This window comes from Xylona heveae (assembly GCF_001619985.1).
Source record: "Xylona heveae TC161 unplaced genomic scaffold L228scaffold_11, whole genome shotgun sequence".
NCBI classification, from domain to species: Eukaryota; Fungi; Ascomycota; class Xylonomycetes; order Xylonales; family Xylonaceae; genus Xylona; species Xylona heveae.
In genome coordinates, this window is record NW_017264203.1 from 62766 (window position 1) to 89770 (window position 27005).

Sequence of the window (27005 nt, forward strand, 5' to 3'; positions counted from 1 at the left end):
TCCAGTAAAAGCGAATTTCCTCGTCTCCATCTTCGGCGTTGGAATCTCCACCGTCTCATGGGCGGGATCATCTGCATTACTATCATCGCTTTCGCTTCTCTTCAACCGTTGCGGATCCCACGCATGCTGGGACCGCCACCCGGCGAGATCCTCGAGGATCTTGAGCATGCGCGCTTCTCCGCAGTCCAAGCAAAAGAGGACATCCTGGCATGCGAGCTTCATGCAAGCTGTGGTGCGGACGTAGCATCCATTCGAGAGCCAGCTTGTAGCGCAGACGTCACAGCCATTCTGTTCGTAGAGCTGAAGGAAGCTTGAGGGACGTTTGTTAGCTTAGTTCTTGCCGAATCTCTGGGCTCTCCTGCGATGCTACATGGACGTAAACATAAAAAAGGAAAAAGCAGAGCACATAAAAGAAAAGAAAGCCGCCGTGGGGTTTATGATGGTGGGGCGGGGAGGCGGGGAAGGGGACCATACTATTGCTTAATCTCCCTGCCAGTCAACTGCGCGCGCTCATATGCCTGCGGGCTCTCGCACTCATAAATCGCCATGCAGCCATGATTCTGCATATTCTGCACCACCGAGTTCTTATTGGCGCCGTACTGCGCATACGCAAAATACGTCACATTGTCCATGAACCTGTTGATAGCGTCTGCGCAGAACTCTGGGCGGAGGAACCGACAATGGTCGTGCCGACTGCCGTATGCGTCGCCGTCGCAGTTTGATCTGACTTGTCGCGCGGGATACGCGTCTGGATGGCTATTGCGCCACTCGATGCCGCGGGATATATTGGCCCAGTATTCGAGATGGTTGGAGAGAATGTGATGGTGATGATGATGGTGGTGCTTGTGCTTGTGTTTTTTATGTTTCTTCTCTTTCTTTTCATTTTTGTGCTTGTTCTTCTCATCTTTTGCCTCCTTGTTGCTCTTGTCATCCTTCTCATTCTTGCCATTCTCGTTCTTCTCATCCTTCTCCATTGTATTATGGATCTCATCCATGTCCTCCTTATCAGGATCACGTCTTTTATCCAAATTCAATCCACTACCATCTTTTTTACCATCTTGTCCCATTTGCAAGCCATCTTTACCGTGGTTTTCCCTGCCCTTTCCAACCCTGCGCTGATGCGACCGCCTTTCCAATATCTCCAGTATCTCCAATCGCTGCAGACCAGGCGGGTATATATTCATCGGCACACCAAACAGGTTCGCTCGCGACGGGAGAAGCACTGTCGTGTTTCCCCCGCTGCTTTCGCTCCAGTTCCCTCCATGACGAAGAAGTTCTGCCAGCCGGGATACGCGTCGAGTCATCCCCGGTAGCCGCGGGAATTGAGGCCATCGCGTAAGATGAATAAACGGATTCGGCAGTGCTTCGACACGCGCTGGACCGGTGTTGGGAAAGGGTGAGATGAGAATGACCAAGAGCGGGATGATGATCGCGGTGAGACTTAGGAATCTCATTGTCTTTGTGTATGGTTGGCGTTGCTAGCTGCGATGTCGACAGCTGCAAGCCCCTTTTTCGTGCTCTTGGTATTCGTTCTATCCTTTTAGCCCTTGGTATCAGTTGCTTGTCTCTCCTTTCTTCACCAGTCGTATTAATCTTTTCTGTCCGTCTATCTGACCTTCTCTTTCGTCGTATTAATCTCTCCTGTCCGTCTATATACCTTCAATCTTGTCCCGTCTCAGCTCCGGGTCAGTGGAACGTCTTCTTATCACGTTTTAGAATCGCAAAGCTCGACGTGAGCGTTCACAAAAACTGAGATGGCGATGATGAGCGGGGGTTACGCTTTGGTTCATGAAATAGGAAAGAACAAAAGAGAAAAGAACTTTTTTTCCTTCCCCCTCGCCCCTTCCACGCTCTTGCCCTTTTTCAGACCCTGTCGCAATTTTTTTTTTCCTGCCCGTCCTGCTTCACCGCCTATGACGTGGAATCGTGGGGGTAACTGGACAGTGTGGCATATTTGCAATCTGCCCGGCTGTTATTTGGTATATCTCTTTCCGTGGTCTCGATCTCTCTTTCCTTGTATTCATGTGACTCTGAACTCTTTCCGTATCCGTCCAGGAAGTTCTACAGTTGGGAAGGTTTACATTGCAACTTTGAAGCTTACGTGTCCTGTTTGTCCTTTCGGTGCCGCATCATCTTTACGACTTGTTTAAGCGCACACATCACAGCAGCCCGTAAGTCGTTTCCGTCGCTTTTGATGATATGTAAGGTATATATCTGCAATCATTTGAAAAATCCCAGGGATTCGGGCAGGAGGTAGATGAAGTGTTAATATAGTACTATAGAGACGAAGGGTAATGTATAAAGTTGAGTCCTTGGGCGGCTGAGGGGGATGTGCCGAACAAGTAATAAAGAAGTCGACAATGCTAATTGATTATGATATGCTATTCAAGCCAGGTTGTGCTTGCTATGCTAATGTCAATGCTACGCTATGCTATGCTCTGCAATGTCAAACGCCCTGTTTTGCGCATCAGGGCAAAGAAGATAAAAAGCAAAGAAAAGATAAAAGCATCCTATGTGCAAAAATAAAGTGACGCTCATTAAGCTACCTAGCTCCATAAAGTCCCATCCCATTCCCCGTGCGCGCTATTGCGACACTACATCCTATCCCGCCCCATCCCATCCAATCCCGACCCCGTACCGTGTGCCATGCCGTGGCAAGAAAAGGAAACCCCGGGCTTTTGCTATCCTGCCCAGTCCACAAACCGATCTGCTGAAGATGAAAACTCGCCTGCACACCGTAATTCGACCTAATGAAAAGATAAAGCAACAAGAAGATGCACAAAATGAATGCAGAAAAAGAAAAGAAAGAGGAGTCGATGGATAGAAAGGAAATATCGAGGGAGGGAGAATAGAAGGGCTAAGGTTATACTAGTGGTTGGTATGCCCAGAAGATGGAAAAGGTACATTGGTACCAGCAAGGATCGAAGAGGAAGGAGAGGATGAGGATGAAAGCTTAAAAAGGGGGAAAGTTCGATGAAAAAGAGAATGCCAGAAGAAATAGTGTGCTGGATGCGGCGCGTGTACGACGCATAGACAGTGAGGGAATTTCGAGAGCGCAGAAATAAGACCTTAAATGAAAGCCTTGAACAGCATCTCAACAGCTTTTTGGCAAGGGTATAATGCAAGTGATGCAAATGGTGATGAAATTGCAAGCCCGATCAGGAGTCGGCATTCTTGTCTCGCAAGAATATTCTTCGGGTGCCTCCAATGCGGCCAAGCTCGCCCCAGTCGCTCTTTTTCTTCTTTTTCTTCTTCTTGTCTGATTCAGATGCCTTGGCTTGTTCCATCATACGATCTATCCATGCTTGCTTCTCAGCAGACATTTCGTGCTTCCTGCTCCTTGGGCCTGCGAGTCCCAAGGCGATGTCATCCTCCGTATGAGACGATTGAGACAAGAATGAATAAGCCGATGGTGGCGTATCTTCTATACCTCCTGGTGTGAGGGCCGGTGGTGTACTGGGTGGCATATTGTGGCTTCGAGCAGGTCCTGCACCGGATAATCGAGGTCTGGTCTTTTTGACACCGAGGGATGAGCGCGGTCTTTCAGAAATTATCTGCGGCCGGCCAACGGGAGACAAGTGACCATCAGATGTCATGCTAGAAGCTAGCGGTGAGTTTCTTGCAAGCTTATGGTTTTCGAATTTCCCCTCAGATGCCGAGCGTCGTCCATGATGGCTTGCATATTCCCTCAGGTATTCGGTGAGATCCGCCCATCCGCCTCCCACGCGGACCATGACTCGTTCACTATGGTCACCGACGGGTCGAACGTAGAGTTTGATTGGGGCCTCCCTGTCCGCCCGCTGTAAGTGGTAAAGCCTAATCTCATTGTCTCCAGGTGATCGTGCCAGTGTGTCAGAGCTCAGTCCACGGCTGAATGGAAAGCCGGGATTACTAGAAAATGATCTTTGCGGACGTAATGCACGTGGCAGTGACTTTGTTTTCGAAACTATCGCATCATGTGAATTAGAATGACCTTCCGCTGTCATTTTAATCGGACCATTGAGACTATGTAGAATGGATTTAATCTTTCGGTCGAGGTTCTCGTCGACGTTCTGGACTGGCTTAATTTGAATGTCCCGGCTCGCCACATCGGAGAGTGACTCTGTCGCGGATGGTTGCCGTCGTAATCTCTTGGCAGAAGCTTGCCTCAGATCCTCGATAGACTTATGCTTGGCGGGTACTATCGCTTGGGGGCCCACAAACGGCTTGAGACGCAGAAGAGCCATGCCGGGACCCTCTCTAGAGTGTCTCAGAGACGGTGAAGAGTCTGCTGATCCAAAACTTGGCCTAGGTATGGCTGACGGTTTGAAGCCGGCTTCACTAAGGCGCGGCTTCCTAGATGATGATGATCTAGGAATTTTGCCCTCGAAACTAACCTTTCTTGAAGGTGGAAGAGAGTTGAAGTTGAAGGTCAAGTTGTCCTTGTTCCAACTCTGTGCATTGCTAATGGCTCGTGACTTGCCATCAACTGAATCACTAACAAAGCTATCATTACTGTATACGGCTGAATTGACAATGCCCCGTATATCTTGGTCAGCCCCAGAAGCGCCAGATTGAAGCTTCGGAAGCTTAGAAGCTTGTGGCTCTCCTGAACTGGTCGGCCGATTTTCATGATATTTAGTGAAGAATCTTGGGTCCTCAGGTATTGCGCTTTCTGGAGACAAGTGAGAGCCTCCCTTTCGTGAGAAGTAGTCTGCACCCAAGGTAGTGGACTGCGGAGGAGAATCGGCATTATCAAGAACGATGTCAGGCGTCCGAGTAGCAACCAACGGCGAGTTGGTATTCCGATGGCGGACATCAGAGAAGCTAGAATGCTCGGCTTCAACAGCTTCTGGCCCGTGTGGGGAGGTGGTCCACACGCCGGTCACGTCACCAGAGCTTTTATTTAGCTCTCCTGCCATTAAGTCGTCTACGCCACGAATATTCATTTCTGCTGTATGGCGCACTTGCGGTTGGCTCCGTGGTCCGTCTGGTGGTCCATGCCGCGTCGGAGAATGGGGCGGAACGTTTTTCATGTTGAGTCCTGAAGATGCCTCTGAAGAGTGCCTGTGTCTTACAGGCGAAACCCATGGCGAGCCAAGCTTTCGAGCTGCAGCAACAGGCGGCGCATCTGACAGAGAAACATCAGTTCTTTTATTGCTTGCTCCCGCTAAACTGTTTGACACATGGTCATCCGACGAAATTGTTTCACCGCCTTGACCAATGCTCAGCAACTCCAATTGTCGGTTGAGGGTATGACTAGAAATATCTGCCTCTGCTATGATGTTTGCCTCCGCCCGAGGCTCCAAAAGTGAATCAATTTCCATTTCATGGCTCCCATGAGTCGGATCTAAGTCGAACCTTGCGCCGTCTTGGATAAATTGCGCTTGCTGCTGGACAGAAAAATTTTGGACGGTAGAGGGAGAATCAGAAGTACGAAACTTTGCCAAGTCGATTCGCGGCTCTTGCTCCGTTTGGATTGAGGCTTCGGCTGGAGTTTTTATTGACTCGCTGAGAGGGACGAGGGGTCGGCCCGCCCGTACGGCAGATGGTGCATCAGGAAATGCTGACAAAGTATTATCTGTAGCTTCGGACCTCGATTTCTCATAGTAATTCCACTCAGGCTCTTGCACACGATTATCCGAAATAATATCGAATGCACCAATCTTATTATTTTCTAAATGGCTGCTGCGTGGCTGGCGGTCGTCATTTCCGGGTTCCTCTGAAGGCAACACATCAGACTTCCGGTGCTGCAGAGCCATCAAATCTCCCCAATCATCAACCGCGCCATCTACCAACGGAAGATGATCAACAGAAGGTGCTTTGTGGTGCCGAGAATATCGCCAGTCATCTCTAGAGACAGCCTTTTCTGCTTCGCTAACCCAGTTCTTGTACTCCGCCTCGATTGCCTCCATCTGATCTATCCAAATATCTGGGACGGTATCCTCATGACCTTCTAGGGCATCTAGCATACCATCCAGCTCTTCTCCCAGCCTGACCACCTGCTCTTGAACGGTATTTCGCGTCGCGATGAACTTCTCTCGAGTTATAGATGACGAACCGTGTGCATGTTCAACGGCAGACAAAGAAGCGTGGGGCTCCGGTCCACGAGGTTCAGCGACAGCCCAGCTAGAGCGCAGAGCACCTTCAATCTTTTGAAGATTGCTAAGGAATGTTGGTACTTTTCGAAGAACAAGTAGTCTGATAGTCCAAGTATTGAGTAGCCGGTTAAGGCGTGCAAGATAAGGCAAAGCCTGTAGGGTCGTGGCGGTGATTAATGCAGTAATATCTTCTAGGCGTGTGTAGGACGACAAGGTCGACACACTGGTTTCCTGGCTATAAGAAGATGAAGGCCGAGACCGCGAAGAAACATGGGCGTCCAACGCATGCTCTTTCAGGTTTTCGACGCCTAGTTCTTCGATATCCTTCCTGATACTCCTGATACGGTCTTCGTGTTCGATTATTATGGAAGCTGGAAACGCACCGATGAATCCGTCACTTCCGCGTCGTCCACCTTGAAGATCTGAGTAGCCCTGACTGACAGAGTCATGACCTAGGTCGTTTTTGTAACTCAATTGTGCCTGCCTAGGGGGTTCAAATCCCGAGCTTCCGGGCCAATCCCAATTTTCCAGCTCCAGAACCCAATGTTTCAAGGACTTTGCAACAATGGCGGCCCGTGTCGCCAAATCTTTTTCGACGGGGGAAGCATTTTCGATGCTGTTTCTTAGCTGGCTATGAAAACGGCTGTCTGCAACCGGCTTGTCGCCAGTCGACAGTGCCTCTAAAATAGCATCTGGCGACAGATCTGCCAGTAATAGATCGGAGGCCCAGTTTGAGTCACGGTCAACCTTTGAGAAGCGCCGTGTTTCGCTTTTTGGTTGCGGATGTGCTGCGGAGGGAGACAGTCGATCAGAGGGAGAAAAGGTCATTGGCGCAGACATTGTTCGTGCATCGAATGACATGCTTTGGACCAGGTAGTCCTAGGCACCGGTGCATGACTCGGTGTAAAGGAACTGGAATATCGAGATTGACCACGATTAATGGTCCAGATTGCGAAAAGAGCGGAGAGTATAGTCGAATCTAACTTGAAGATGGCCAAGGTAAAGCAGACGCGTTGATTCTAATGGGTGGCCGAGAAGCATTGTGTTTACAAGCATTGCTGTTCCTCCAACGCTCTTTCCTAGACAGCCAATGGGCCTCGGCGTGCAACGAGCGGAAGTGAATTAATGAGTGGACCGACTTTGGAAAAAAGCCAAAATATTGCTTCAAGGTAGAATGCCCGCGAGTTGGTCGCCGATATGATTAGGTTGTTGATGGCCCTTACGCCAACGTGAATTGAACGACCGCCTGAGGTCTGTCGGCTGAGGAGACGCGGCACAAACAAATCCGAACGTGCAAACCTCCCCGTGGTTAGACTTTATTACATCCAGCCCAAATCCTATTTGCTAGCTTCACAGCACCTCTTTCGCATAATAGATTGATTTCAAAATGGCATCTCAGTAAAGGCTTTGGGTATATTCATATTATCGTCGTGTCGATCCTGATGTACAGGCAGATCAAATCCACGTGATCAACTAATTTACAAGGAGCAACTTGCTGACTATCGCGACCAAGATGGGGGAAAATAGCATAAGAGACCATTCAAATCAAGCTCACAACTTCCTCCGCTTCTTAACAGTGCTTGATAGATCTTCTTCTCCTTTTTCATCCGCTGCATCGTCACCAGCCAATTCGTCGGCTTCATCATCGCGCTCGTGCAAGCCAGCAACGCTGCGACTTTTGACGGCAGGAGGCTTATTGTCCATCTCTTCCACAGCGCGCTCTGCTGATCGCCATTCGGCGACACTCCGTTCCACTGTCTCATACATTTCTCTAGTGTCCTTGACAACCCTGCCCTCGTCCTCTTGCATACTCGCGACCCCTTCATCATTATCATCCAGCCCATCTGCCTCGAAAGCTGGTCCAAATCCCCTGTCAGGATCCGGGTTGTACATGACCGCGTTTGCAAACATCCTCATCAACTCCTTTTCCAACTGTGCAGAGTTGATGATACCCCTTGGTGGGACGACATCAGGAGTGACTGGAACCCAGAGATTCGCATTTTTAGAGGGCGTGGAAGCGCCTTGTGCAGGGCTACCTGCATTCTCTGCGTCTCCCTGAGAAGCAACAGCAGTAACAGCTCGCGCGCCCGCCGCAATAGCTGTCTTGATAGACTTCAAATCTTGGGGTCGAAGAATGAGCTCCTTGTAGCCAGGAGCATCCTTCTCTTTAACGGGGCCAGCAAACATGGAGGCGTGCTTGTGTGCGGTGATATCATTCATGATTGTGGAGCTTGTACGAGCAAAATTGCGTGTACTCAGGACATGATGGGGCCTTTGGGATGGCATAAATTGGTCTCGAAGCTCATCGGCCGTTTCTGGGCTTGACAAATGGCTTCGCTTTCGCTTTGCGACTCTCGTAGGTTCCAGCTGCTCGGAACCTCTCGAGGTGCCTTGGCGTCGCCTGCGCATACCCTCGTCGGCAGTGGCTTCCGCCATATCTGTGTCCTCCTCAGCGGCAAAGCTTGCTGGCGTTGGCGGTTGCTCGCGCTTGATCTTGCGCGCACTAACAGCACCATTATCCATTGAAAGCTCATCTGCATGGGACATGACCGATTGACTGCGGGTTCTTGCTCGAGTGACGGCAGAGGATGATGTGCTCCTTCCTCTGGTGCGTCTGCCACGAACGCTGGTCATTTTCTGATCCTTCTCAACCCGTGTCGTACGCTCAGTTTGATCTGCTGGAAGTGCATCTTTCTTCTCCTCTGGCATTTCAGTCTTTGTAGCAGCCTCCCTTCGCGGCCTTCCTCTCCTTCCTTTTGGAGTTTTCTTTGGAAGGCTAGCAAGCGAGTCGGCAGGGGAAGCGCCTCTGTCACTAATGGGGCTGACAGATTCAGGACGTGGCCGAATAGGCGACGTTTGTCCCTGAGAGCCAGACTGTTGATCGACATTCTTCCATCTTGTTGACGAGGTCGAAGTGTCAAGGGAGAGAGCTGGAGGATGCGGCCTCCCATTGAGGCCGCCAGTGGTTGCAGGAGGAGTTTGGACAGGAAGTGTCTCGGGTAGATGAGGGGGTACAGAGTTTGAGATCCTAGGAGGTACTTGTGCAGCAACAAGTGGCCTCGAGGGATCTGGGGTAGTTGGGAAGGCCAAGGAGGTGTTTGGCCTCGGAGGCTGTTGAGAGGGCTGTCTACTGTTCGCCTTCTTTGACTCAATAGGTTGATATGGTGTAGCTGGGAAAGGTGGCAGAATGACGCCACCTTGTCCTGGCTGGTAGTAAGGTTGGGGATGTTGTTGAGACTGAGAAGGACGGAGGGGCGGATGTGTTTGTTGATAGCTGGGATAAGGATAAGCAGTAGAAGGGTGAATATTTCGCTGCGAAGCGACTTGTGGCGTATGTAGTTGTGCAGGAGAATGCATGCCATTAGGGGCAGCAACGCCTTGCGTAGGCTGAAAGGTAGTCGGAGGTGAAAAGGGAGCTTGATGGGGTGTGCTTGGGTGTGGAACCGGGGGCCTGAATTGCTGTTGCTGGGAGAGATTTTCATTAGAGGTAAGAGCCGGCGAGACAGCACCACGTCCAACACCAGGAGAGGGCTGAATGATGGCAGGCGAGGTTGGCCTCAGATTGGAGGGCACTGGTAGGTGGGTTGCTGTAGTGGCTGGTGACGCCGGATATTGAGTCTGCGGCTGTGGAGCTAACGGAACCGGTCTGGACTGAGGAGTTGAAGCCATCTGGCTTGCCAAAGGCGAAGGCACACGATAGCCTGGACCCATCTGCTGAGAAGGCGGACGTTGAGGAGCCTGTGGCCGTGGGAAAGATGGTCCCGCCTGTGCCTTTGACTGGGCCTCGGGGGCCCCTTGAACCGTCCCATGAGGAGCTGAGGCAGGCAACAGATTATTTCGACGGGAAGCGTCTGCTAGTGGCGCTTCTGATACCGGCTGCGACGCGACTTGCTGCTTGGGAATTATAGGGGAAGCACTTGCACGTTCTCCCGCCTGTGGAGTTGCTGGAGCTTGTCCCCCGCGATCTCCCTGATGACCTGATGGCGTGCCAATTCGGGAGTCCTCGGTCACCTGAAGAGCGTTAGCAGGAGCTCTTTGAGCCTTTGGCTGAGCTTCCTGCGGGCCTGCTTTCGCCGCATGCACCGGTTTTGTCGCGAGGCCAACCTCTTCCTGAACAGCGGGCGTAGCTGGCAAGCTCGAGTCTATAGAAGCAGATTGTCGATTGACAGTTGCATCCAGAAGACCCTGTTCAATCTCCCGAATTTCCTGCTCCAAAATTTGAAATTTGCGCTCCTCTTCACGAATTTCTCTTGTCGCAGAGTCCTTGTAGCGGGCATAGAGACGGTCGACTAGATGTGGTAGAAGCTTCGTGTGCTGCACCGCATCTCGAACGGGCGGTAACGGAGGACTGGAAAGCTTTCGCTTTTTTGACTCGGTGGAAGGTTCAGCATTTTGACTGCTTTGGTCTTTGGTCTCCTCTTTGAGGAGACTCTGGTAGAGCTCCTTCAAGGCATCCGGGTTAAGTCGACCACTGTCGTAAGATTTGGACTCGCGAATAAGAGGATTATTCTTGAGGAGATCGGAGATGCGACTAAAGGCTGCTGGGTCTGGACCGAATGCAGCGAGAGATTGAAACAAAAACAATGATTCGAGGGGCGTGTAGGCTGCCGGGGCCGTCATTACCCAAAATCCAGCTCGCGCGGACTCGCAGGCTCGGTCGCGGTCCGCTTGATGGGGTGCAAAGGGAGCCAGCTTGAAGAGCTTCGAGAGCGATTAGCGACTGAAACACGACCGTCACGAGGACTCGAATCTCACCAAAGAGAAGATGAGATCGCCTTAGGATGTCTCATCGAGAATCAAAAAATATGAATCGTTGTTGGCAGGATGCGACCGTTGAGAAATCCCCATCTGTCCCTTCCTGAAGACAAAGTTTCGACGGAAGTTGGAGCGAAGGATCGGACGGTATGCTTAGTCATCAGGATGAGAGAACACGCGACCGTTTTTGACTGTCAATGACGACCGACGATAATGACGACAAAGGAGAATGAACAAAGACAAAAGACGATAAATCATCACAATACGAGTAAGTATTGATGCATTTTATCAATAGTCTATTCTTGTTTTTGAAATCAATGTGAAAGATCAATGCTAACAATCATCCAGTGTAACTATTGATCAATTTTTTTTACATGTCCACATATTAATCAATGCCGTGCTCTCATCAATTCGGCTAGTTACTTCTCGCTTTTCGAGCCATCTCACGAAAAGCATCCAACGGAGTAATGCCATCATCGTATAATTATTGTGGGTGGTGGGTTGGAGTGGGTGCAAAGAGACATGGCGTCGGGGTTCGGTTGGGCATGGGAACGGCGGTTCCTGCATTCGTTTCTGCGCTGCTTCAAACTACGGTACTCCGGGTTTGGTAGTAGGTAAGTTATGCCGGTCCTCTCCCTTTTTGTGACCGGCACTTTTGTGCGGCGCAGGTGAGCGCCAGACTGATGGGAGAAAGCTCTCCTCTCCTCCCAAATTCCCCCCAGAGTTGTCCCCTTAACGACATGTTTTGTCCCTTGCGACCTCGCTAGGGGGGATGCTTGGGCCAAGAGCCCTTCATTCGCCGAGATTAGGTTGCGCTGATCTCAGCCTATTGGGGTGGATTCTCTCCTCGAACCATTTCTCCTGAACGGTTTTAACTTACCGCGCCTGTTGCAGCTAATAAAGACCCTGTTTCCCCTGTTTCCCCTGCCCCTCGCCGCCTTGAAGTGAGTAGCTTTGAGCTTTGAGCTTCGAGTTTTGTTTCAGCTTCAATCGTGCCGTTGTTGGAACCTTATACATCCAAACTCTTTTTCAACCTCTATAAAATCGAATTAAACTCGAGTGTGACGCGTGTGAACAAGCTACTCAGTGCATTTCGACAAAATGTCTACAAGCAACGCGGAATGGAAGTCAAACAATCGACGACCACAGTCGTGAGTTTTAGCCACTGGGGAAAAAATATACTGTATTTTTAACGCTTGTTACATTTTCAGGACAATGGCCCTAGCATTCTCATCAGATCTAGATGATGCTTTCAAAATGTTTAGTAACGTCGAGGACAATTTTGAAGATCGGTCGCGTAACCTCAACAACAAGTATGTTGACATTTCGAGCTTCTCCCGCCCCTTTTAAGAGCTCAACATGGTCTTACACAGCTACCGAGCAGGAAGCAAACTCTGACGACTCAAGAGCAAGAGCTTCAAGCACTGGAAAGTCGACTCCGGGAAACTGAGGACCAGCTCAAGAAACGGAGATCGGTCATTTTTGGAAAGAAGGTCTCAACAGGATCTGAGCAAAAGAAGCCCTAATGAATGAGCGTTCTCATCCATGCGCAGGAGGGAGAGACTATCAGCATATAACCATCATTGGGAGGAGTATTGCAATCAACTTGGGGACAGTTATACGGCGTATCGACACTGCAGGCAAATTTTGGAGTCGGGCATAATAAACCATGGGCATTTTCTGCGATAAAATATTTAATAGCTAATCTTCGCCTGGGCGGAGCCGCCAGTACCGTCTATTTCTTATTCAAGGAAGACGCATCGTTATATCCCTTGGGGCAGACGAGACTCTTCGAAGCAAGCACCACCGTTTAGCTTACCGATCAGTCTTGATCTTAGAAACGTGTGAATCTATAGAGTATACACAGCTTTTCATTTCACACTTGTTTTGGTAGCGGATACTTCAGCATCATTCATCAGATAGGGCAATTCATTCTTGCTGATGATTCACATCGGAATGCATATTAGAGAACATGATACCAAATAGATCTATATCAAGTGTCGGCCTTTCCGAAAGAATTTCTAATTTTGGATGTTCGACATTTGCCTCCCGTTTTCCAGCCCAGTGAAGATTCTCAGCATGATTTATTGCCGCTATTCATTTTTTTCTGGAAACACTGCAGGCCCAACTTCTATTGATAATCATCTACAGATCGTGGTGGACTGTGTCTATTGACAAGTGTGGTCAATAAGATATATGATCCAGGTTTGGCTCTCACCGTCTGTTATTAAGAGGTATTTGCTTATTGACACGTCGAATAGCCTCACCATTGACCCTCTCGTCCGTTTCGTATCTATATATGCCAAGCTCTGGTCACTAAAACTACGGATCAAGCGTAGCTCCAACCCCTCTCCGTCCTCGTTACGCCTCTTACTTTTCTTTGCATCCTGTCGTCAGCACTCAAGTGCAGCCGCAGCAGGGATTCCTAGGAAGAGCTCCTGTTACTTGTGTGTATATGAAGATTTTCATTTCCCGCAGTCGCTCAATTCGTGCTTTGTCACGGCGTCAGTCGTTTCGGCAACTTGCTAGACATTAGCAGAATCACTCGTTGTACGTTGCAATCTCTCCAATGACTTGGTTCATTAGGACAAGTCCAATTGCACCGATCCAGTCTTTTTGCTAACCTACCGACCATGATGCCATATAGTTCTCTCCCTTTCTCTAAGTTGTACCAAAATGACTCGTGGCGTGGCAGCGGCGTCTACGCCTCTCATACCAATGGTCGACATCAACCCCAAAAGTCACGACGCTCACTCTGTGGATGCCTCGTTCGGGGTTGATGGATGTTCGTCCTACTCCTCGGCCGTAGATGAGGTACATTCCGCCAATGCCATGTGCGCACAGCAGACTTCTTCCGCTTCTTCTGTTTCTACCATCGAAGACGACGACGACGACGACGACGACGACGAGAGTACGCCGCTCTTCAAATCATCCTCTTCAACTTCGTGTTCTTCTTCTCCGTCTTGCTCGTCGGTCTGCTCCACCTGCTCGTTCTGTTCGGCAAAGAAGCAGCACATCCCCATCGCGGCATATCCGTCAACGACGAAGAAGCACGCTGCAGCCAAATCTTTCCATCCCAAAAAGCTCAGCAGCAATGTCGCTTCCTTCTCGGGACGTTTCGACTTTTCTTATCGCAATTTATATTACACCGGAGGCGCACGGGACGCTGCAGGACGCAGCGTGCTCGGCAACGGCGTGGGTGTTTCTGTCGGAGTATGTGTCTTGATGTAGCTATCTCAGCAGCAAGCGATATGAGAATACAAGTGGAGTCTTCATTCTTTCGCACTTGTTTTTCAAAAAGCTAGTCGTGATTTATATCCCAAAGCATCCATATACGCGTCTGCAGATTTCGAGACAGAGATGAAGGAGAAAGACATGTCCTTATGAACCTCATAGTCTCCGCTGCCCAATAATGTAATTCAAATACCCTACCGGCCAGGAATGCATCCGGTGTCCAGCGCGAAACTCCCATCCATTAATATTTATTTTCTTCTCGTGCTGATATTTTCCAACGTCATCCTCGACCAAAGGACCTGTACCGGTGCTGCCAGTTTGCTTATTTTCCTCTGCCTTCTCCTCCTTTCCACGAATGCTGTTGTCCGCGGCGGTAGTGGCGGTCGGCCGCACCAAATCCACAACCTCCTCCAACGTTCTCGTGCGCAAACTACTCACCACGCCATCAAACACCAGCACGACTGGAATCACAGGAACAAGGTACGTGAAGAAGAGCATTCCCCAGTCGTCAAACGGACACCACAGCGGCGTCACGACCGCGAGGAGCGGGATAGTCAGAATAAGAAGGAGGATGAATGAACTTAGATGTCGGTCTTGTAGCTCGATGATGCTATATCGTATGATTCCGTCAGTGTATGTTTTCACCGCACGATGTGAGAGGTATGGATATAGCTATCAAAAAGTGACTTACACAAACGCATCAGCACTGTTCATCGAATTCCGCAATACTTTCCGCGCCGTCGTGTCGTCGAAATGGTGAAACCCGAGACAAAACAAATGTACCACTTTAGCTCTGTTACTCCTACTACTACCTTTTGTCCTGCTGAGCGCGTTGTTCTTTTCGGTGTCGTTTTTCGGTTTGTCGTGATAGTCATCCACCGTGTTTGATAGAGATATATCCTCCCCCGCCAAAAAGGCCCGTGGCGGAGCAGCTGCGTCCACAGGCTGAGCGACGAACCGGAGATACTTCGGCCCGCAAGCTAATTGCGTCCAGGACTCAAGTTGGGGCCGAAGATCAGATAGCTGGAAATACACGGGCCGCATACCGCGCTGGTGGCGGCGGGCATTGACGCGCTTTTCAATGACGGCAGTGGGGCCGCCTGCGCCGGAGCAGAAATCGAGAATCAGGGTCTTTTTGTCATTGGGTGTTTGTGTTTTGGGATTGTGAGTAATGTTGGGTGGTGTTGGTGTTGTTGGTGTTGTTGGTGTATTATGGTCGGTATTAAAGCTGGGGCTGTCAAGAACAGCGCAGACAATACCGGCGGCAATGTCTGCGGCGGCTTGGTCTTGGATATATGGTATATGATGCGTCCAGAGGAGATGCAGCATTTTGTGGATTCTGGCGCGTATGTATTCGGGGAATCTGATGATATTAGCCTTATTTTCGTTTTTTTTTTCTTTTTATCTTTTTCCTCTTGATTTCTCTGGCTTCGTATGTTTCTTTTGTTCTTTCTTTCTTTCTTTCTTTCTTTCTTTCTTTCTTTCTTTCTTTCTTTCTTTCTTTCTTTCTTTCTTTCTTTCTTTCTTTCAATCACCATTTCCCCCTCTTTGCTTGTATATATCAATTTTTTTTCTTTTCGTACGTCTTTTTCGTCCACTTTCCCCTTATGGGCAGCATCTTCAACCGGACAAAAAACTGGAACACAAAATCATAAACAATAAATAAATGAGAAGCCACGCACATGTCCAAGTCACAAAACTCAAATAGCCGTACTGGCTTAGCCGTCACCAGCGGACCGAGTGGCATTTTGGCGATAGACTCCGGCGTTCTCTAGATGCGTCTCTGACTCTTTTCAAAAGCTTATATGGGCCCCGAATTCTTCGGATTGGTGCTGGTCGTCATATATACTGGAAGTACCGGTACCTCTTTGGGTGCCAGTTTGGTGATCTTGGAGACTGTCAGAGTCATTCGTACATGCTTCGATCCCCCGTCCGCCTGCCCGCCCTCCACTGTGACGAATGACTCCGGCACTCTGAGCACTATGTTTTCCGCCAACGATACAGAATACCTCTGTACACATGTGAAATGCTCTTGTCCAGTATGTCATATGCCGGGCTTGTCTAATCAATCTGGCATGTCTAACTTCATCTGAGTGGCTGTGTACGTAGTACCGGAGTATAGTATACAATTGCATACCACGTATGCAGCTTCAACGAGGGGACGGCGGAATAAGTCCGCGACATACTACACACGCACGTGCAATGCTCATTAAACATCCATGTTTTACTGCACTCTTTGAGATAATGAATAAGTTACAACAATAGTACTCTTTTGGCAGGTATTATTATTTATTTTATTATCTACCTTACCTACACATATAGATATGTATACTCCATCTCACCGTATGTCGTATGTCGTATGTCCAGGTCCTCCGTCCATGGAGGTTGAGGTTGTGGATGGGGTCCTCGGTCGAGTGCACCGACCACCGTTGTATAAACTCGGCTAAGTTATGAAGGGCATAACTTCTACAGACCAGGAGCGAGGGAGACACAACAGACATAAATCTTATCTTAACTTGACGAAGCTGGGGACCAACGAATAGTTAACCAACGTTAATATAAAGTACTCCTAAGAGTAGTCTACGAGTATTCTTCACCAAAAAAACGGAAACCACGTTATATCCTGGATTATCCTGGATACGAGGATACTACTCCGTAGTATTCCAGGGCGGAGCGAGGAACCTAGGCGATGACCACCACGTCCACGTACAGCAGGGACAAGAGGACAACAGGACAAGGGGACAGGAGGACAAGAGGACAAAGGGACAGGTAACGGAGTAGATGCACATCCATCCCAAAATAAGTAAAGAAATGCCAACATTCTACAGCGAGGGAAGTTAATGCACGAGTGAGGTCTCGAGCCACCTTACTTTTGTGTTCTTATCAGGTTCAGTGAGATAGGCATCTTAGCACCGGCACAGGCACAGGGATCGGCTCTCTTCTCTCTCTCTCTCGGCGGATAAGGAGGATCTTTATGGCCCATCCGGTAGTTATCTATAACACACCTCTGTTGCTCAGGATGAGTTAGCTGTTACAGTGCAATGCATGCGGGGTCGTAAGATGATGATAAGCCCTTTTCGATTCGAGGAGGGCTGATATATAATAAAGCCAAGCTAGAAATACGATCAGGACTTAATTGAATAGCTGAGATATGCCTGGTCGCCATATCTGAGAAAAATAAGAAGAAGAAAATAAATAAGATAAATTGAGTACAGGTCTACTGGACTATTACATTACTATCTCTACATGGCCGTCAAGCTGCCTGAGATTCAGCGCATTGATCGCTCGAATGTGTCCGCGATAATTCAAGCCATTATCCAGGATGGCTGCTGCATTGTCAAGAATTTCACAGATGCCGAGACGGTGAGCGTGGTGAATGAGGAAGTACGGCCGTATATTGAAGCAGACAAGCCCTGGAAGGTGAGTGGAGTTTGAGTGTTTCCAATTGTGATATAGACAGGGATATGGCAGCGGGGATGGCAATCATCCTGAATATAACAAAATACAAAAAAAAAAATAAAGAAAAATTAAAAAGAAGGAAAGAAGGAAAGAAGGAAAGAAGGGAAAAGAAAAGAAAAAAGAAAAGAAAAAGACTGACTAGTCCAGGGGGATTTATTCCCGCCCGAAACACGGCGCTGCGCCAACCTCGTAGGTCGCAGCAAGACGGTGCGGGAGAAATGGTTCGTGGATCCTCTGATCCGGACGCTACTATCGAAATTCGTCGACAAGACCACGTCCAACTTCTACGGCGAGACCAAACACACCTACACCAGCGAAGCCGTCTGCAACATTGCTGTGACGTTCGAGATCGGGCCGGGGGGCAAAGCGCAACGGCTGCACCGCGACGACAAGAACTACCACGTGGACCATCAAGACCAGACGGCGACGGGGTATCAAGTCGGGTCTGATGTGGAAATGGCGTTCCTGCTGCCGGGCGTGAAAACGACGTACGAGAACGGCGCGACGCTGGCGATTCCGGGCAGCCATCTATGGGGCCAAGAGCGAGCGCCCAAGACCGAGGAGGCAACATATGCGGAAATGGACGTGGGAGATTGTTGGGTCATGCTGGGCGGGCTGTATCATGCTGGCGGGTCGAATATCACAGAGACGGAGAAGAGGACAGTGCATGGCTTGTTTTTCACGAGGGGATACCTTCGCCAAGAGGAGAATGCGTATTTGATGAACGCGCCGGAAGCGGTGCTGTCTTGGACGCCAGAGGCGCAGAAGTTGATGGGATACTCCCTTTCGAGTCCGAATATTGGGTTTGCTGATTTCAGGACCCCGATTCAGTATTTGCAAGGAGATGCGAGCGATGCGCTGGGGGACTTTGATGCGTCGCAGGAGAAGAAGTAGCTATATCGTGAATGATACAATGAAGTTGCCTATACAGTATGAAAAATAAAAATAAACTGCGCTTGTAAGGTATTGGAAGGTGATTATAGTATTGATAAAGTTGAGTGCTCATTGAATATCAGAGGAAAATACTCTTTTGAAAGCAATATTATAGATAAATCATTGGGCTACCAATTCGGCCTAAGAGCTGCCTGACACTGCTGGAAACAATAAGGTTATCAAAACATTATACAGGTTATTTCCTGACCCGTGAGTAACAGGAGTAAAATGCTTGCCTTTGGCTCGTGATATAAACATGAACTTCCTCGCTCGTCTCTACTCGATCGCTCCAGTCGGGTCGGAGGTTCCTCGGCTAAATTTATGCAGGTTTAGTGTTGTTGCATAAATGTCACTTATCCACCTATCCTCAAAGGGGATAAGATTCTTGAAGAGACTCGAGGTCAAGGTATTCTGCGAGTATTTCTGTAGCCTCTAGCTAGCCTGGGCTACGGCCTTGGAATCATTCGCACGTCATGTCGCATGGTATCATTGCATGAATTTTCCCTCTGTGAAGACCTGAGAGGAACCTTTTGAAATTGAGACCCTGCCCCCCCAAATTGCCAGCGCTGTGCATCCTTCGCCAATTGAATGAATGGCCTCGAGGTCGGAATTTTCCATCGGGAGCCAGCAAATTGGTGCCAATTAAATCATAAGGCTAGGGCAAAGCGTACGGAGTACAATCTAATCTCGCGCTGCAAGTCCACATCATCATGACCACGGGATCAAGGGGAACGAATCCCAAGTACCGGTACGAGTACCTTTTCCACTTGCCACTGCCTGCTTTTAGAATCCCTTCATACTCTCAGTCGGCACGACTTGGTACAAAAGAGTGGCCGGGGAATTCCCCTTGTCCCTCTTTAGCGGACCAGCCTCTTTGGGCGGGTGGGGTCCGTGTGGTGGCGCCGTTTAGTTAGCAGAGTTGAGCCCAAACTCGGATGGCAAAACCTGCTTTAATCCTCGTTTCTCTCCCTGGCGCGCACATCCAGCGCAGCCGAAGCTCCTCAAGCAAAAGAAGAAGGGCTGATCAACAACCGGCAATGATCGTGGGCCCCGTCCGGGACTGCCGTGTGGCGGGTTCGGAGAAGAATTAGACTTCTCAAGTTTCCTTGGAGGGGAATCAACTCCACCCCTCCCCCCTGGTGGTCGTATAGTGCAACCCCCCGGATGTGCAACTGCGTCATACCCTGTGGCTGGAGAAGCTGACGACCATGGAAATAACTGGACGAAGAACAAGGCGCTTGCGTCTTCTTGCGTAGTCGTTCCTTTTTGCTCTCCTCTTCCCCTTTCCATCACACTTCTTTTCCCTGTTCCAATATCCGCCCTGCATTAATTTGGCCGGACAAGGTCTTGCGAGAAATATATCATTTCGACAAAGTAATTTTGTTTTCCCTTTATCTGGCTCAACATCAGTTGCTTTGACCATTTTCGGGTCTCCCTTTCGACTGTGATACTGTTCCTCATAAATCCTCCCCTAGAGTTCATCACTACATAATCATGGCCGCCGAAGAAGAAACCAAGACCGAACAGCAGACCAACGCTGGCGCCGAAGGCTCCGCATCGGGCAGCGCATCTGCGGCAGGCAACGCCGGCGTAAGTGCTGGAAAGAAGCAGCAGCAAACGCAACAGCAGACCAAGAGAAAACCTCCTAAGCTGAACCAAAAGAAGCAAGAGGAGGCACCTCAGCAACAGCAGCAAGAACCTACTCCCGAATTGTCTGAAGCATCCGGAGGTTCGCGATCACCGTCGCCCGCCGCTGAGCCCGAGTCCGAACCCGAGCCTGAGCCTGCGCCCCAGAAGAAGTCGAAGCAGCGACGTCCTTCTCGCCGTCGGGGCCGGAGCGCCTATCAGGACAGCGACACTGAGTCCATTGCTCGTTCTGACGTGTCAGCGACTGGAGGCCGCCGGAATCGTAACCGCAAGCAGGGCAAGCAGCAAAAAGGAGGGCCTCTCGATAGCATTGGCGAAGACGGTCTGCCTGGAGGCGAGCTAGTCAAGGGTGCGGGCGACATGCTCCAAAACACGGCGGGACAGGCTGTCGACACTGTTGGAAACACTGCAGGCAACGCCGTTGGTGGTGCTGGACAAGCAGTTGGAAGCACCCTTGGCAATGCAGTTGGCGGAAAGAAGGAAGATGATGGAGGCAAAGACGAGCAGCTGCGGTTGCGGTTGGAGTTGAATCTCGACGTTGAAATTCAACTCAAGGCCAAGATTCACGGTGATTTGACACTTGGACTCTTGTAAGTCATCATCTTCTGTTTTCGCTCTCGTATGAGCAGCGAATTTCTTTGTGGGATGATTTGCTAATGGAAAATCGCAGGAACTAAACAAGCAAAAAAGTGTGGTTCCAAGGGCCACGTTGTCAAGCACGACGATGCTTCGAATAATGCGTGCACGTGGTTTGGTCTGTATCTGAATGGCCCAGTTGAGAAGCTGGGCGACACGTTTTCTTTTTTCTTTTCCCATCTTTTTACTACTGTTTCTACACTTTTCCTCCTCCTCCTCCTCCTCCTCCTCCTCCTCTTCTTCTTCTAAAGTGCTTTTGGTTTATTACGGGTTACGATTGGGATTGCCGTTGTTTTGGATATCAGTCTATGATTTTTGTATGATAATGATTTTGCGTCGACGACCAAGGCGTATCGGCTATATGATGATGATATCAGAATCAATCCAGCTTAATTTCTTACATCTATCATCAAAAAATTATCTACGATTAATTACGAACACATGAAGATACAGTATAGTGAGGGAGAAGCGCCCATTTCGTGCCGTTGCAGTGTCTTCTCTTCGCAGCATGACGTTTAACTGAGCAAAAGAGCTCAATTGGCGATAGCGCGGTCTGGGCAGCCAAGCTTTCTGTCTTTGTCAATCATCCTTCCGCTTTAGGAAATGGCGACTACTAAGACGGACAGAACAAATTATTGTCACTGACAACTGGCTGCTTCCGGGTCTCGCAAAGTACACTGGCACAAGTACTCCACGTGTATTCCCCTCTTTCACCCAAAGCGTAACCATTGGTTCTCACCGACAAACTGAGGTACAAAGCAGGAACTTTGACGTACTGCCAGTCTGCTGTCAGACGGAGTAGCACGAGGCCTTTGGAAATTGGACGACGCGTCAGTGCAAGTAGCAGGAAGGAACGAAGAGAGCGAAGCAATGACGTATGAAGTCACTCGTCGCTTGTTGGTCTTTACTCCACATCTCCACCATATACGATCGCTCCTTCCGGATTGATGTCCCCTCCACTTTCTTCCTTGTTTCAACCAGATGTGGCTGATGCCCTCGGTCTCATTCGGGCAATTTCCCAGCCACACCATGTCCGCGTTACCCTTAATTCGTGCCTTGTTTAAGCACAAAGGGCAAAACGTCTTTTAATTAGTTTCAAATTGTCATCGACGATCATTACCAGGAGGAGAAGCAGAGGTACCAGTACTTGTGGCTGGGGAGATTGGGATGCTTCCAGGCAAGCTGTGCCGGGGATCCGCGGGCTGCTCTGGGTGGCGCACACACTTCCCACGACCTCAGCTGCACCATGATGTCGTTTTCCCGCTTCATCATTGTGTCCTAACCGTGTAAGCATCCAATAATCTCCCACACAACTCTGAGAAGAGGAGTGTATCCCCCGGGACTTGCCACCTCAATTTCGCAATCCGGTTTGAGCGTCGTGCCTTGAAAGGAAAAAGAAAGGGAAAAGGCGGGTACGCAAACACCCGGTATCCTATCCTGTTATGGCTGGTAGGAAACGTGGAGAGAGAGAGAGAGGGAGCCCCACCTCTCCCGGGGGATGTGTGTGTAGTTTTGGCGCATCTACCTGCTTGCAAGAGGTTGTACCTGTAATGAATGCCCTGTAGCCCCGGGAGGTTGCTTGTGCCTTGTCACCCACCGTCATGGTCTTCCTCTCTCTAGTATACCTCTGTGCTTTGCTCTGACTTGCATCATCCTTCTTTATCACAAGATTTCAAGGATCCGGTCTGTCCTCTAGCACTGGCATCCTGAGCCTCGAATAACATAGCCTCGACTCGACCAAAGTTTCTCCCGGGCTTTTATCAGTAGATTCGTCCTTTAGTCTGCTCGCTCCAGACCTCTTCGTCATCATCCTCGTCCTCCTCCACTCCATAGACCGCTACTACAAGCTCCCTGATCCACATTCTCCCATCTTTTTTCTCTCGCAGTTGCCTTGAGAGAAAGAGTCTACTTCTCTTCGCCCTTCCAATTCTTCAACCTCCTCAGACATAGTCTGATCTGTTCTTCATAAACCCAGTCGACAAGACCTCAGAAACATACTATAACAAAAAAAAAATGTCCGACACGGAATCCGATACGGGCTACGTCTCGCGCAGTTCGTCGCGCCGCGCCAGAAGAAGACGCACCAAGGCCTCCGCAGGTGGTCAAAACGCCATGCCCGCCGTGCAAGAGGACCCGCAGCAACAAGCCCAGATGCAGGCGCAGGTGCAGGAACAGCAGCGACAGCAAGCACTGCAGACGATGCAGCCGTTTGACTGGATCGGACCGGACTCGACCAGCATGAACGGGCCCGTCACCAAGGCGCGCGCAGAACGCGGCGAGATTCCTCCGCGCCAGGGAAACCCGAACCAGGCTCTGGCCACGGGCGTGGGCGAGACCAAAGGTAGCAGTCTGGATGACCAAGACGGGCTCAAGTTGAAACTGGAGCTGAATCTCGACGTCGAATTGGAAATCAAGGCTAGCATACGCGGTGATTTGACTCTGGCTCTCTTGTAAGTTCTGGCCCTTTATTTTTTATTCAATTCTACTTTCTTCTACTTTATTTTTTATTTTTATTTTTTTCATTGTTTTTTTTTTAATCCCCTTCTACTCGTCCATTCATCTTCTCTCTCATTCTCTTCCTCTCGTACCTCAATGCTACTACGTCCCTTCCTTTGCACTGTCCGTCACAGGGCTCTGATTTAACCGTGGGCGCCTTTCTTAGAACCTAAGAGTTCCCCGGGTACATATAATAAAGGCGTCACGGGTGAGCACCTCGCATCAAACCATTCTCCCTCTCACTTATTTCCCACTTCCATGTTACCCATTGAGCGAGACCTGCATGCCCCCATCATCCCTCATCCCTCTATCCCTCATCATTCAAGCAGCAACCAAAACAACCATGGATACGGTCAGGAACAGTGCTAATAGAACAAAGGGCGTAGGTCTTGAGAGCTGTGAACCGCCACTTCCACGCCGTCTATTGATAATAAATTGCTTCTGTTCTTTGTTATTTCTAAATCCGACTTTTCTGGTACGAGAGGCACTTTTAAGCTGCCTTTAGTTGCCTCTGGGTTTTATACAGTTTTCTTTTATTTTTCCTCGAGAAGGACGCGGGATATTGGTTCTTTTTTTTCTTGCTCTTGATGATATGATCTGATCTGATCTGATATGGACACGGGATTTATGCTGAATGATCTATATAACGTTTTTTGTCTTTGTCCCCCCTTTTGCCCCATATTCTCTTCTTGTTTTTTGTGTATGTGGTTGATATGGATGGAATCGCGAGGAAACAGGCGTTTTACTATCTTTTTTTTTTTTTTTGGTTTAAATATAATTGTACCACGAATCACAATGATATAGTAGTGCTATCCTCTACTCCACTATGGGTAGTAATTTACTCTTTTTTGGTAATTTTTTCTTCTTGAATAAGAGCGCATAAGTGACCGGGAATAAAGACCAATTCCATCCTAACTTTTAGATACGGGATATCCATAACATCCAAGAAAACAAAACTCCCTAAGCTCGGATTTTTTAAGATTTGCGGAGCATCAATGCGATCCAGCCAAAAAGACGATAGACTGCAATAATACCGACGAGAATGCCGACCCATTTACCCGTACGATGCTCGGCGTAACCGTACGCGTCAAGCACGCCTTTGCCGCTGATTTTACATTGCGCGGCCAAGTCGGTTTGGTACATGCACTGACAGGCTGAAGGCGAGCCGGGACTGGAAGCGCAAGTAAATGTTCGATGAGAGAATTCATTGACCATCATGCCTTGGAATACGTAGGCCTGTGAGGGAGTAAAGATAATGTTAGCGTTAGTACGGGGAGATATATCTGGCCAGAGTGAACATATTTTGCGCAGCAGGAATAGCAGTAAACAAGGGGACTGTTATTCTCATGTGCGGGATGTGATATGAGAAATACACTTATCCAAAAGAAATACGAGATATGAAGCAAAAAATCACGAGAGAACGTACCTGATAGTCGATGTAATGAAAGACATAACGCCAAAAGACGTTTAAAATGGTAGGAGAGACGAGGAAACCTCCGACGCTCATCCAGAGCCCGTTGGCAAATGCTGTAAGGGCAAGAGAGACGACAAAGTTGGGAAAGATGGACGATATTAACACAACGAGGGACTCCGCGGCTACGAGGTCAAGGAAAAGCCACATGACCCAGACGAAGAAGGCATCGGCATTCGGACGGAAATTGGACAGCCAGTATGCGATAATGGAGAAGAGAATGGATATCAGAACTTTCAAGAAAGTCTTGTTAGTTATGGCGATTACAATTAAAGTGGTCACTTGAAGGAAACGTACACAGATAGGGTAAGCCGATGAGAAAATTGGATACTATAAAGGACGTGGCGCCGTACAGCCCATTGGCACGCTCTTTGATAAAGGTTGCCCGGTCTTCGAGATATGCGGGGACATATGCTACCGCCATAAAGGACATGAATGCCGAGCCGAAGAACTGTTAGGGAGAAACATGTGAGCGCGGAGACTTAACGATGCAAAAAGAAAGAAAAAAGAAAAAAGTGAGGATGGACGAAAACTTACAATTGCATTAATAAAGGGCTGGATATATTCCTGAGATGTGTGTAGACGAAGCCACACTGTTCCCATCATAATTGCAAGCCCTACCACACCTTTGTGTTAAGAGGTCATGAAATGAAAGTAAGAGAAGTAGAACGTGACCGTACCAAGATACATGATGATTCGAATACCATACGCAACGACGTCGCGATAGCTCTTGATGAAAGACCGGTGCAAGAGAGTGATCACAACGGAGAAAAAGGTTGCTTTTGGCAATTCCTCATCCGACAGTAGCTTGCCATGAAAGGCTTCTTCAACGAGGACCATCTCATGGTTCAAAGATTCGGCGTGATTTTTGGACCACGTTTCTTGAATGAACTTGAGACGTCTTAACGCACCGGTCCTATTTTTGGCAAAATCTACATTGGTCATTTCCAAGATAAACTCAGCAGGATTGGTTTCTTCCGGTAGAGGACAATCAACGCTATCAAGAAAAGACTTTAGATGACTTGGTGGCCCGAAATAGCAGGTCTGTCCTGCTGAGAGTATAAGCAACCTGTCAAAGAGCCGGAAAGTGGCTGATGACGGTTGATGAATGCTGGCAATGACCAGAATCTGATCTCCATGTCAGCACATATTTCATCTTCTCATTTTGTCCCGATTTTTGCCAGAAAACGAACGGCCAAGAGACGATTGTTGGAACATACATTACTCTTCCTTGCGACGCTTTGAATAAAAGACATGACCTCAAAGCTCGCTGTCGAGTCCAGTCCGCTTGTAGGTTCATCGAGGAAGAGAATTTTCGGAGCTGTGATTAGCTGACTGGCAACGCTGACACGGCGTTTCTGACCTCCACTGATGCCCTTGCGAATAGGAGTGCCAATCAAGGTGTTTGCTTGGTCTCGAATGCCGAATGAACTGAGCAATAGTTCGATTCGTCGTTTCCGTTGCTGCTTTGTGATGGTCCTGGATAAAAGTAGAATGAGCCTTGAATGATCACATTTGACTAGATGGCAAGTATTATAAAAAAAAAGGGCCTGAATGCCTACTTGGACAGGGACAAACGCGCAGCAAAATACAACGTCTCTTCGATGGTCAAAGAGCCAATAAGTGCATCTTCTTGCTCAACGTATGAGCTTAAACTCCAGAGCTGGGACGTGGGCACTTGCTGGCCGTTGACGAGAACATTTCCAGAGCACTCATAAGTTGATGGGTTTATCCTATGGGATAAAAAATTTAGAAGCGTAGTCTTCCCACTTCCAGATGCTCCCATAATTGCGAGAAGCTCCCCTGTTTCACATTGTTTAGATATCTCGACGGCACGCTGATTGCAACACGGACAAGAGGTTCGAACGCACCCTGCTTGACGTATCCGCTGACATTTTGAAGTATGTGTCGAGCAGATCCCGACTTTCTACCTTTCACAGTGGCTGTAATATCTTTCCAAGTGAGACTGTGGATAGCATTGTTAGATAAATGGGCATCCTCATCGCTATTTGACTCGAGATCAAGGTGCTCATGTGGTCCTTTGGACGCCATCATGCAAAGTGATATGAAGAAGATGGTCTCATTTTCCAAGCAAGACGGATGGATTGTCAATTGCTATATATATATATGCTTACGTGAAAAAAAAAAAATAGAATACTCATGCTTTCAATGAAGAAAAAGTGTCTAAATCGCCTTGTGCGTATACGGATCATGGAGTATATGATCCGTGCCTCTGGGGTTGAAGCTTGGACGTTGGTGGAACGAGGAAAGGGCTCCGTAGTAATTCCGGCGCC

At 48.9% G+C, this 27005-nt stretch overlaps 11 protein-coding genes across 11 annotated transcripts; 6 read left to right on the forward strand and 5 right to left on the reverse strand.

Moving 5' to 3' along the window:
* Positions 1 to 394: 394 nt before the first annotated feature.
* Positions 395 to 1604, reverse strand: L228DRAFT_30060 (hypothetical protein). Its single transcript, XM_018336450.1, has one exon. It carries the CDS (start codon positions 1452 to 1454, stop codon positions 474 to 476), a length of 981 nt encoding a protein of 326 aa, XP_018185380.1. The 5' UTR covers positions 1455 to 1604; the 3' UTR covers positions 395 to 473.
* A 1387-nt stretch (positions 1605 to 2991) lies between these two features.
* Positions 2992 to 7050, reverse strand: L228DRAFT_30066 (hypothetical protein). Its single transcript, XM_018336452.1, has one exon. It carries the CDS (start codon positions 6939 to 6941, stop codon positions 3159 to 3161), a length of 3783 nt encoding a protein of 1260 aa, XP_018185381.1. The 5' UTR covers positions 6942 to 7050; the 3' UTR covers positions 2992 to 3158.
* Positions 7051 to 11936: 4886 nt separating this feature from the next.
* On the forward strand, positions 11937 to 12361 carry L228DRAFT_270607 (hypothetical protein; the record flags this gene model as incomplete). Its single annotated transcript, XM_018335430.1, has 3 exons — positions 11937 to 11986; positions 12047 to 12148; positions 12220 to 12361. 3 exons carry the CDS (start codon positions 11937 to 11939, stop codon positions 12359 to 12361), a joined length of 294 nt encoding a protein of 97 aa, XP_018185382.1.
* A 1150-nt stretch (positions 12362 to 13511) lies between these two features.
* Positions 13512 to 14066, forward strand: L228DRAFT_263176 (hypothetical protein; the record flags this gene model as incomplete). Its single annotated transcript, XM_018334469.1, has 1 exon — positions 13512 to 14066. One exon carries the CDS (start codon positions 13512 to 13514, stop codon positions 14064 to 14066), a length of 555 nt encoding a protein of 184 aa, XP_018185383.1.
* Positions 14067 to 14101: 35 nt separating this feature from the next.
* Positions 14102 to 16188, reverse strand: L228DRAFT_250256 (hypothetical protein). Its single transcript, XM_018333276.1, has 3 exons — positions 15752 to 16188; positions 14761 to 15432; positions 14102 to 14679 (listed from the first exon to the last, which is right to left on the reverse strand). Exons 1-3 carry the CDS (start codon positions 15814 to 15816, stop codon positions 14226 to 14228), a joined length of 1191 nt encoding a protein of 396 aa, XP_018185384.1. The 5' UTR covers positions 15817 to 16188; the 3' UTR covers positions 14102 to 14225.
* Positions 15637 to 16202, forward strand: L228DRAFT_30082 (hypothetical protein). The gene has a single exon (XM_018336453.1). The coding sequence runs from the start codon at positions 15875 to 15877 to the stop codon at positions 16160 to 16162; it is 288 nt and encodes a 95-aa protein (XP_018185385.1). The 5' UTR covers positions 15637 to 15874; the 3' UTR covers positions 16163 to 16202.
* Positions 16203 to 17315: 1113 nt separating this feature from the next.
* L228DRAFT_233193 (phytanoyl-CoA dioxygenase family protein) lies at positions 17316 to 18422 on the forward strand (the record flags this gene model as incomplete). The annotated part of the gene is made up of 2 exons (XM_018330624.1): positions 17316 to 17489; positions 17676 to 18422. The coding sequence occupies 2 exons, from the start codon at positions 17316 to 17318 to the stop codon at positions 18420 to 18422; spliced, it is 921 nt and encodes a 306-aa protein (XP_018185386.1).
* An 874-nt stretch (positions 18423 to 19296) lies between these two features.
* On the reverse strand, positions 19297 to 19853 carry L228DRAFT_30136 (hypothetical protein). The gene has a single exon (XM_018336454.1). The coding sequence runs from the start codon at positions 19749 to 19751 to the stop codon at positions 19368 to 19370; it is 384 nt and encodes a 127-aa protein (XP_018185387.1). The 5' UTR covers positions 19752 to 19853; the 3' UTR covers positions 19297 to 19367.
* Positions 19749 to 21054, forward strand: L228DRAFT_30155 (hypothetical protein). Its single transcript, XM_018336455.1, has 4 exons — positions 19749 to 19835; positions 19937 to 20051; positions 20112 to 20698; positions 20779 to 21054. The coding sequence occupies exons 2-4, from the start codon at positions 19956 to 19958 to the stop codon at positions 20783 to 20785; spliced, it is 690 nt and encodes a 229-aa protein (XP_018185388.1). The 5' UTR covers positions 19749 to 19835; positions 19937 to 19955; the 3' UTR covers positions 20786 to 21054.
* A 1466-nt stretch (positions 21055 to 22520) lies between these two features.
* L228DRAFT_30248 (hypothetical protein) lies at positions 22521 to 23718 on the forward strand. The gene is made up of 4 exons (XM_018336456.1): positions 22521 to 22604; positions 22769 to 23194; positions 23407 to 23448; positions 23620 to 23718. Exons 2-3 carry the CDS (start codon positions 22857 to 22859, stop codon positions 23411 to 23413), a joined length of 345 nt encoding a protein of 114 aa, XP_018185389.1. The 5' UTR covers positions 22521 to 22604; positions 22769 to 22856; the 3' UTR covers positions 23414 to 23448; positions 23620 to 23718.
* Positions 23719 to 24049: 331 nt separating this feature from the next.
* L228DRAFT_250262 (ABC transporter) lies at positions 24050 to 26947 on the reverse strand. Its single transcript, XM_018333277.1, has 8 exons — positions 26583 to 26947; positions 26274 to 26514; positions 25932 to 26190; positions 25392 to 25839; positions 25249 to 25328; positions 25009 to 25162; positions 24667 to 24944; positions 24050 to 24476 (listed from the first exon to the last, which is right to left on the reverse strand). The coding sequence occupies exons 1-8, from the start codon at positions 26764 to 26766 to the stop codon at positions 24216 to 24218; spliced, it is 1905 nt and encodes a 634-aa protein (XP_018185390.1). The 5' UTR covers positions 26767 to 26947; the 3' UTR covers positions 24050 to 24215.
* Between the last annotated feature and the right edge of the window lie 58 nt (positions 26948 to 27005).

Excerpts from the sequence above, each read along its gene's own strand:
- L228DRAFT_30060 (XM_018336450.1), bottom strand. The coding sequence starts at position 1,454 with ATGAGATTCCTAAGTCTCACCGCGATCATCATCCCGCTCTTGGTCATT.
- L228DRAFT_30066 (XM_018336452.1), bottom strand. The coding sequence starts at position 6,941 with ATGTCATTCGATGCACGAACAATGTCTGCGCCAATGACCTTTTCTCCC.
- L228DRAFT_250256 (XM_018333276.1), bottom strand. The coding sequence starts at position 15,816 with ATGCCACTCGGTCCGCTGGTGACGGCTAAGCCAGTACGGCTATTTGAG. Across the intron at positions 15,433-15,751 it reads GAGTTTTGTGACTTGGACAT|ATTCCCCGAATACATACGCG; the intron begins GTGCGTGGCTTC and ends TAATATCATCAG. Across the intron at positions 14,680-14,760 it reads AACAGTGCTGATGCGTTTGT|CATCATCGAGCTACAAGACC; the intron begins GTAAGTCACTTT and ends CATACGATATAG.
- L228DRAFT_30082 (XM_018336453.1), top strand. The coding sequence starts at position 15,875 with ATGGGCCCCGAATTCTTCGGATTGGTGCTGGTCGTCATATATACTGGA.
- L228DRAFT_30136 (XM_018336454.1), bottom strand. The coding sequence starts at position 19,751 with ATGGAAAGGGGAAGAGGAGAGCAAAAAGGAACGACTACGCAAGAAGAC.
- L228DRAFT_30155 (XM_018336455.1), top strand. The coding sequence starts at position 19,956 with ATGGCCGCCGAAGAAGAAACCAAGACCGAACAGCAGACCAACGCTGGC. Across the intron at positions 20,052-20,111 it reads CTGCGGCAGGCAACGCCGGC|CTGAACCAAAAGAAGCAAGA; the intron begins GTAAGTGCTGGA and ends AAACCTCCTAAG.
- L228DRAFT_30248 (XM_018336456.1), top strand. The coding sequence starts at position 22,857 with ATGCCCGCCGTGCAAGAGGACCCGCAGCAACAAGCCCAGATGCAGGCG.
- L228DRAFT_250262 (XM_018333277.1), bottom strand. The coding sequence starts at position 26,766 with ATGATGGCGTCCAAAGGACCACATGAGCACCTTGATCTCGAGTCAAAT. Across the intron at positions 25,840-25,931 it reads GCGTCGCAAGGAAGAGTAAT|ATTCTGGTCATTGCCAGCAT; the intron begins GTATGTTCCAAC and ends CATGGAGATCAG. Across the intron at positions 24,477-24,666 it reads TTCATTACATCGACTATCAG|GCCTACGTATTCCAAGGCAT; the intron begins GTACGTTCTCTC and ends ACTCCCTCACAG.